The sequence below is a fragment of the Pyrgilauda ruficollis genome, unplaced genomic scaffold (genome assembly GCF_017590135.1).
Source record: "Pyrgilauda ruficollis isolate IOZ18807 unplaced genomic scaffold, ASM1759013v1 scaffold243, whole genome shotgun sequence".
NCBI classification, from domain to species: Eukaryota; Metazoa; Chordata; class Aves; order Passeriformes; family Passeridae; genus Pyrgilauda; species Pyrgilauda ruficollis.
In genome coordinates this window covers 206,129-214,483 of record NW_024523745.1, presented here as the reverse complement: position 1 = coordinate 214,483, position 8,355 = coordinate 206,129, and the positions used below count along the sequence as shown (strand labels likewise).

The 8,355-nt window shown below is 70.5% G+C and overlaps 1 protein-coding gene across 1 annotated transcript in view; it reads right to left on the bottom strand.

Moving 5' to 3' along the window:
• IMPDH1 (inosine monophosphate dehydrogenase 1) overlaps window positions 1–6,089 on the bottom strand; it is a 10,954-nt gene extending 4,865 nt beyond the window's left edge. Inside the window, exons 1-9 of the mRNA XM_041470246.1 lie at window positions 6,050–6,089; window positions 5,141–5,236; window positions 4,788–4,836; window positions 4,333–4,434; window positions 3,981–4,055; window positions 3,234–3,440; window positions 2,634–2,721; window positions 1,706–1,841; window positions 621–684 (exon numbers count right to left, since the gene is read on the bottom strand). Of these exons, the coding sequence (XP_041326180.1) occupies window positions 621–684; window positions 1,706–1,841; window positions 2,634–2,721; window positions 3,234–3,440; window positions 3,981–4,055; window positions 4,333–4,434; window positions 4,788–4,836; window positions 5,141–5,236; window positions 6,050–6,069 (837 nt within the window). The 5' untranslated portion in view covers window positions 6,070–6,089. The remainder of the gene's footprint in view (window positions 1–620; window positions 685–1,705; window positions 1,842–2,633; window positions 2,722–3,233; window positions 3,441–3,980; window positions 4,056–4,332; window positions 4,435–4,787; window positions 4,837–5,140; window positions 5,237–6,049) is intronic.
• Between the last annotated feature and the right edge of the window lie 2,266 nt (window positions 6,090–8,355).

Below are 8,355 nucleotides of genomic sequence, written 5' to 3'. Positions count from 1 at the left end.
AGAGGGTTGGGTTCGATGACCAGGGGGTACCCCCCAGGCGTCTCCTTTTTTGGGGCACCTCCCACCCAGCACAAGCAGCTCCATCCCTATCCCCAGACCCCATTCCCTCCCTTTTGGGGTCCCACGGCTTTTGGGGTGCCCCCACCCTCCTATTTTTAGGAGCACCCACCAGCGGCTGCCCCCACATCCCTCCACCCCCATCTCTTTCCCCTCCCTGCTATCCCTGCCCGCGTTTTGGGGTCTCCCATTTCTGGGGATCCCCGTTTCTGGGGTTCCCCGTTTTCGGGGTCCCCCACAGCAGCACCCTGAGGTCATCCCCCCCTGCAGCAGCAGCTCCATCCCCGCCCCATTCCCCCCTCCTCATCCCCCCGTTTTTGGGATGCTCCCCCTCCCCCATTTCCATGTCGCCCCTTTTCCATCCCCCCCATTTTGGGGTCTCGCATTTTTTGGGGTGCCCTCACCCCCCCATTTTCGGGGACCCCTCCACACCCACCGGCACCAGAGCTCCCCGCCCTGCCCGGCAGCCCGGGCCGCACGCCCTTCCTCCCCTTCCTCCTCCTCATCCCCCGCTGCTCGGAGCCCCCGGTTTCGGGGTCCCCCCGGTTTCGGGGTGCCCGCACCAGCACCACGAGGTCGGCGCCCGCCTGCACGAGCAGGTCCAGCCGGTATTTGTCGTCGTCGCGGGTGCCGATGGCCGCCCCGACGCGCAGCTGCTTGCGCCCGTCCTTGGAGGCCGCGGGGTGCTCGCGGTTCTTCTTCAGGTCCGTGCGCGCCATCAGCGCCACCAGCTCGTCACGGCTGTTGACGATGGGCAGCTTCCCTGCGGGACACGCGGGGACACGCGGGGACAGTCACCCCGAGCCGGGGACACCGCGGGGCGATGCTGGCACCAGCCCGTCACTGCCGGCCACCTGGGGACAACGCGGGGCCACCCGGGGGTGGAGGGCACCGGGGGGCTGCAGGGACACGGGGACATGGAGGTGACCCTGTGACAGGGACAGGGACACAGGGCTGACCCCAGGGACACGGGGACATGGAGGTGACCCCAGGGACAGGGACACGGGGCTGACCCCAGGGACACGGGGACATGGAGGTGACCCCGTGACAGGGACAGGGACACAGGGCTGACCCCAGGGACACGGGGACATGGAGGTGACCCCAGGGACAGGAACGGAGACACAGGGCTGACCCCGTGACAGGGACAGGGACACAGGGCTGACCCCAGGGACAAGGAGGGGACCTGAAGGACAGGGTGGTGGCAGCCACCAGCTCACCAGTGCTGGTCACTGTCAGCAGCCCTGGGGACACAGCGGGGGACAATGTGAGGGGAGGGGAACGGGGACAGGGGACATCCCCCATGGGCTGCCTGGGGTGGCACGGAGGAGCCCCCGAGTGGAGGTGACCTGGGGGGTGACACTGGGAGGTGCTGTGGGGGTCCCTGGGGGGTGACAGGGAGGTGCCTCCAGGGGTGACAGGGGACCTGGGGGTGTGACAGGTGACTCGGGGGGTGGCAGGTGCCCCCCTGCACCTTTCTTGCTGCGCTGCAGGATCTCGTTGGCCTCTTTGAGGGTGACACCGGCTGGGGCCACCACCAGGTCCCTGCGCTTGGTCATCACCTGGGGACACAAGGACCTGCGTGTCACTGGCACCAGCACAGGTGCTGGCACTAGCACTGTCTGGCACTGCCACCGTCTGGCACTGCCGGGTGCCGATGGCCGCCCCGACGCGCAGCTGCTTGCGCCCGTCCTTGGAGGCCGCGGGGTGCTCGCGGTTCTTCTTCAGGTCCGTGCGCGCCATCAGCGCCACCAGCTCGTCACGGCTGTTGACGATGGGCAGCTTCCCTGCGGGACACGCGGGGACACGCGGGGACAGTCACCCCGAGCCGGGGACACCGCAGGGCGATGCTGGCACCAGCCCGTCACTGCCGGCCACCTGGGGACAACGCGGGGCCACCCGGGGGTGGAGGGCACCGGGGGGCTGCAGGGACACGGGGACATGGAGGTGACCCCGTGACAGGGACAGAGGGCTGACCCCAGGGACACGGGGACATGGAGGTGACCCCGTGACAGGGACAGAGGGCTGACCCCAGGGACACGGGGACATGGAGGTGACCCCGTGACAGGGACAGGGACACAGGGCTGACCCCAGGGACACGGGGACATGGAGGTGACCCCAGGGACAGGAACGGAGACACAGGGCTGACCCCGTGACAGGGACAGGGACACAGGGCTGACCCCAGGGACACGGGGACATGGAGGTGACCCCAGGGACAGGAACGGAGACACAGGGCTGACCCCGTGACAGGGACAGGGACACAGGGCTGACCCCAGGGACAAGGAGGGGACCTGAAGGACAGGGTGGTGGCAGCCACCAGCTCACCAGTGCTGGTCACTGTCAGCAGCCCTGGGGACACAGCGGGGGACAATGTGAGGGGAGGGGAACGGGGACAGGGGACATCCCCCATGGGCTGCCTGGGGTGGCACGGAGGAGCCCCCGAGTGGAGGTGACCTGGGGGGTGACACTGGGAGGTGCTGTGGGGGTCCCTGGGGGGTGACAGGGAGGTGCCTCCAGGGGTGACAGGGGACCTGGGGGTGTGACAGGTGACTCGGGGGGTGGCAGGTGCCCCCCTGCACCTTTCTTGCTGCGCTGCAGGATCTCGTTGGCCTCTTTGAGGGTGACACCGGCTGGGGCCACCACCAGGTCCCTGCGCTTGGTCATCACCTGGGGACACAAGGACCTGCGTGTCACTGGCACCAGCACAGGTGCTGGCACTAGCACTGTCTGGCACTGCCACCGTCTGGCACTGCCACCGTCACTGCCACCGTCACTGTCACCAGCATTGGCACTGATCCTGGCACCAGCACCGTCACCAGCACTGGCACTGTCACCTCCACTGCCACCAGCACTGTCACCATCACTGTCTGTCACTGTCACAGGCACCGGCTCTGTCACAGGCACCAGCACAGGCACGGCTACTGTCACTGTCACCTGCACTGTGTGTCACTGTCACCTTCACTGTCACCTGCACGGGGGGGCCCAGGGCCACTGCGGGCAGCGCCCGCCCCTGCCAGGGATCGCTCCGTGCTCCATCCGCCCTCCGGGCATCCCCTCCCCCATCCTGCCCCACATCCCCTCCCCCATCCTGCCCCACATCCCATCCCCCATCCTGCCCCCCATCCCATCAGTCCCATCCCATCCCACCCCTGTCCCCCTGTCCCCAGCCCCACGCGCACCTCGGCCAGGGGGGTGGCCCTGTCCCCCTCCCGCAGGAAGTCGATGTCGCGGGAGGTGACGATGCCCTCGAGCCGCCCCCCCAGGCGCCCCGAGTGGGTGACGGGGACCCCCGAGAAGCCGAGCCGGGCCTTGGCGTCCCACACGTCCCCCACGGTGTGCGCCGGGCTCATCACCAGCGGCTCCGTGATGAAACCCTGCTCGAACCGCTGGGGACAGCGGGGCACGGGACAGGGGACAGCGTCACAGGGACAAAGGACAGTGTCACTGGGGGCACGGGGACAAGGGACAGTGTGACTGGGGGCACGGGGACAGGGGACAGCGTCACTGGGAGCACGGGGACACAGGAACAGTGTCACCCAGGGGCATGGAGACAAGGGACAGCGTCACCAGGGGCACGGGGACATGGGGACAGGGTTACCCAGGGGACACAGGGACAGTGTCACCCAGGGGACACAGGGACTAAGGACAGTGTCACCCAGGGGCATGGAGACAAGGGACAGCGTCACCAGGGGGCACGGGGACAGGGTTACCCAGAGGCACGGGGACATGGGGACAGGGTTACCCAGGGGCACAGGGACACGGCACAGTGTCACATGGGGATATGGGGGGGCTCAGGGTCCCGGGGGGGTACAAGGCCAGGGAACTCGGAGGGGACTGCCACCACGGGGTGCTGCTGGCCCCAGCTCAGCCGGCTGGGCACGTGTCCCCGGGTCCCCTTGTCACCTGTGCCCGGGTCCCCGGCTCACCTTGACCTTGCGCACCTCGCTGGCCTGGAACTCGGGGGTGCAGTTGTGGTGGATGATGCCGATGCCGCCGTTCAGCTGGGGGCACGGGGGGCACGGGGGGCACGGGGGGCCGTGGGCTCCCGGGCTCCAGCTGGGGGGGCACCCCCTGCAGCCGTGTCCCCCCGTTTGCCCTCACACCCCTCGGGCACAGCCATGGTGATGGCCATGTCCCCCTCGGTGACCACATCCCCCCTGTCCCCTCAGTGTCCCCCCAGTGTCCCCCCTGCTCACGGCCATGGCGATGGCCATGTCCCCCTCGGTGACCACATCCCCCCTGTCCCCTCAGTGTCCCCCCAGTGTCCCCCCTGCTCACGGCCATGGCGATGGCCATGTCCCCCTCGGTGACCGTGTCCATGGGGGATGACACCAGCGGCGTTTTCAGGGTGATGGTTCGGGTCAGTGCCGATGTCAGGTCCTGGGGGAGGGGAGCACCCCTAAAATCCTGACCCCTCCCTGAGGAACGGGGGTCCCCGACTCCACCTGAGCCCCCTGCCCTCCCAGCACCCCCAAAGCACGGGGACCCTGCACCCCCTGAGCACCCCTCGAGGGCTGGGGTTCTGTGAGCCCCCAAACCCCAAATCCTGCAGGGACCCCATGGGCATCCCCCAACCCCACGGGGGGCCCAGGAGGGGCACGGGGGGAATAGGGGTGTCACTGAGGGGGTCCCGAGCCAGGGGGAGCCACTCTGGTGGGGAGAGCATGGGGGGGACCCAGGAGGGTCCCAGGGGGATCTTGGGGGTCCCAGGGGGATCTCGGGGGGTCACTCACCACCTCATCAGCCGTGAAGTCGATGTAGCCGGGGAGGATGAGGAAGTCACTGTGGGGGGACACAGGGCTGGGACCCCCCTGGCCCCCCCAAACTGACCCAGACCCACCGGGGGGGGCACCCGAGGTCTGGGCAGGCACTGAGGGAGCGGGGACATGTGAGCAGGGGGTGGGGGAGTCCCCGGGGGGTTCCTGGGGGGGTCTTTGTGGGGATTCCCTGGGGCTGCCAAGGGGGGCACTTGGGGCTTCTCTGGGGCCTCTGGGGGTGTTGGGAGCACCCTGGGGGTCCAGCGGCCCCGGGAGGCAGCGGGGGTGCCGGGGGGTCGGGGAGCAGAGGGCTTTGGGGTCACCCGCACTTGTAGGTGAGGCCGTCGGCGCAGGCGAAGAGCTGCTGGGCCGTGAGCCCGTCCTCGGGCACGTACCCGGCACCGCTGATCAGCTGCTGCGCCATGCTGCGGGGAGGCTGCCTCGGGACCGGCTCCGGGACCGGGACCGGGACCCACACCGGGACCCACACCGGGACCCACACCGGGACCGGGACCGGGACCGGCTCCGGGACCCGCACCCCGGGACCCGCACCCCGGGACCCGCACCGGGACCGGCTCCGGGACCCACACCGGGACCCGCACCGGGACCCGCACACCGGGACCCGCACCCCAGGACCCGCACCGGGACCGGCTCCGGGACCCGCACCGGGACCCGCACCGGGACCCGGACCCGCACCCCGGGACCCGCACCGGGACCCCCCCGACCCACGGGCACGCTGCGGGGAGGTGGCGCCGGGATCACCCCGGAAGAGCCCCGAGCACACCGGGAGCCTCCCAGGACTGGGATGGATTTCACCCTCCCCAGGACGGGGACGGGGACTCCCCCCGGAGCCCCCCCACACCGGGACAGGGACCCCACCCGCACCGGGGCTGGCCGGGCCGGGCTGGGCTGAGGGGGTCCCGGCCTCGGGGGGGGATCATGGGGGGAGTTCCTGAGGGGGTCACGGAGGGGTCACTCCTTCGAGGGGAGTCCCTGGGGGGGCGGCCCTGGGGGTTTCCGGGAGGGATCTCGACACCTTGGGGGTCCCCTCGCCGCTGCTCCCTCCCGCCCCAGTAACGCCCCAGTCCCTCCCAGTGCCCCCCAGCGCAGCCCTTCCCTCCCCTGTGCCCCCCGCTGCCCCCCGTGTGCCCCGGTGGCCGCTGCCCCGGTCCCGGGGTGCCCCCGGCGCGCCCCAGTCCCGCCCAGTCCCTCCCAGTGCCCCCGGTAACCCCCCGTACCTGGGCTCCCCCTCGCCCATGGCGCTGAGCGCCGCCGGGGGCGGGGCATCGGGGCCACGCCCCCAGCCCCGCCCCGCCAGGGCCACGCCCCCCCGGAGCTCCGGGGACACCCCCGAGGCCGGGGACGGGGGCACCCCCTGCTCCGGGGTTCGGGGCACCCCCGGGGTGGCTCTGAGCGCCCCTCTCTGGGGTACGCCCCGTGTCCGGGGGCAAACCCTTCATTTTGGGGTTCCCCATTTTTGGGGGGTTCCTCTGGTGTGGGTACGCCTGCTGCGTTCGGGTGCCCCCCTTTTTGGGGTGCGCCCCTCTGTTTCGAGTGTTCCCTCTTTCGGGTGCACTTCCTTTCTTGGGGGGCAATCCTCTCTTTAGGGTGCTTGTCCCTGTTCAGGTGTTGTTTAGGGTGTTTATCCCTGTTCAGGTGTTGTTTAGGTGCCCATTGCGCTTTGGGTCCTGCCCGTTTTGGGGTGCACCCCCGGATTTTGGGGTACCTGCCCTTTGGGGGGACACTCCTCTGCTCTGGTGTCCCTTGGGGTCCCCCTGCCCCGGGTGACTCTGGGGACAGCCCGCGCCCCCCGGGGCTGTTCGTGCGGCCGTAACGAGCCCCGGGGGACGGGGCGGCAGAGCAGCCGCACCTGGGAGCTCCTGGGAGCACCTGGGTGTGCACCTGTGAGCACCTGTGAGCACCTGGGTGAGCACCTGTGAGCACCTGTGAGCACCTGTGTGTGCACCTGTGAGCACCTGTGTGTGCACCTGTGAGCACCTGGGTGAGCACCTGTGTGTGCACCTGTGAGCACCTGGGTGAGCACCTGTGAGCACCTGGGTGAGCTCCTCTGCTCACCTGTGATCACCTGTGTGAGCACCTCCGCTCACCTGTGTGCCCTGCCCGCACCTGTGTGCCCTGCCCGCACCTGTGAGCCCTGCGTGCCCCTGTGTGCGCCCTGTGTGACCCCCTGTGGCCGGGGATTAACGCGGCCGGGATTAAGGGGGGATTTGGGAGGGGGGCGAGGGGCGGGGAGCTAATGGGGGGGCGGTGCTGCTCCGCCCAGCGCTCCCAGTATAGACCAGTATAACCCAGCTGTCCGAGCGTGTCCCAGTACAGCGCGCAGTGCTCCCAGCGCATCCCAGCGCATCCCAGCGCATCCCAGCGCCCCCAGGGCTCTCAGGGCACCCAGCACGCCCCAGCACGCCCCAGCAGGTCCCAGTATGTCCCAGTATGTCCCAGTATGTCCCAGCAGACACCAGTTCGCCGCGCTCCCAGCGCTCCCAGCACGAACCGGCCACACGCCCCCCGCGCCCCCGCTGTCCCGCACAGCCCGGCGCCGCCCGTGGCGGTGTCGCCGCGCGGTGCCACCCGCCGGAGGTGACCCGCCGGTGCCGGTGACCCCGGGGATTAGCGACAAACGCCCGCTCAAGCCTCTTAGCGGGGGCCGCCCACGGCCACGGGGTCACGCGTGGGGGAAGGGCACCCAGGGGACCCCCAGGGCACCCCTCGGGACCCCCGGGCACCCCAGGGCCCCCCGCGGCACCCAAACCCGCGGGGGCACGGAGACCCCGCGGCACCCTCGTGGCACCTGGGGGGGCCCAGGGGACACCCCGCCCCCCCGGCCCCCTCCCCACGCGGGACGGGCGACCCTCGCCCCCACCATGGGGCAGCGCCGCTTAAGGGACGAGGCGCCTTTTAGGGGCGTGGTCATGGAGACACCGCCCCCAGGGGCGGGGTCACAGGAACGTGGGAAACGCCCAAATAGGAGCGGGGACGGAGGGAGTGTGACAGCCCCCCAGGATGTCCCAGTGCCCCCCAGTGACACCCCGAGTGCGAACCAGTGACACCCAGTGACCCCCAGTGCACCGCAGTGCATCCCAGTGAGCCCCAGTGACACCCCCTGTGTCCCCCCAGTGTCTCCCAGTACCCACCAGTGCATCCCAGTGATACCCCCAGTGACATCCCGTGACACCCAGTGCATCCCAGTGAGCCTAGTGCCCCCCCCAGTGTCCCGCAGTGCCCCCCAGTGCCCCCCCAGTGTCCCCCAGCGCTGCCCAGTGCCACCAGTGTGTTTCCAGGCGTTTATTGCGCCCCCCGAGCGCGCCCCCCCTCAGCACTCGATGGAGTCCTCGAGCAGCTGCAGCAGCGGGGGGGCCTCCCGGGGGTCGCCCCCCGGCGCCTCCTCCAGGCTCTCCTCGCTCAGCTCCTCCAGCGCCGGCAGCGCCCCCAGCGCCCCCCGCCGCCCCCCGCCCGCGGGGCTGTCGCCCCTCTCCGCGGGACCCCCGGACACCTCGCCGGGGCTGGGGGCGCGGGGGGCGCTGGG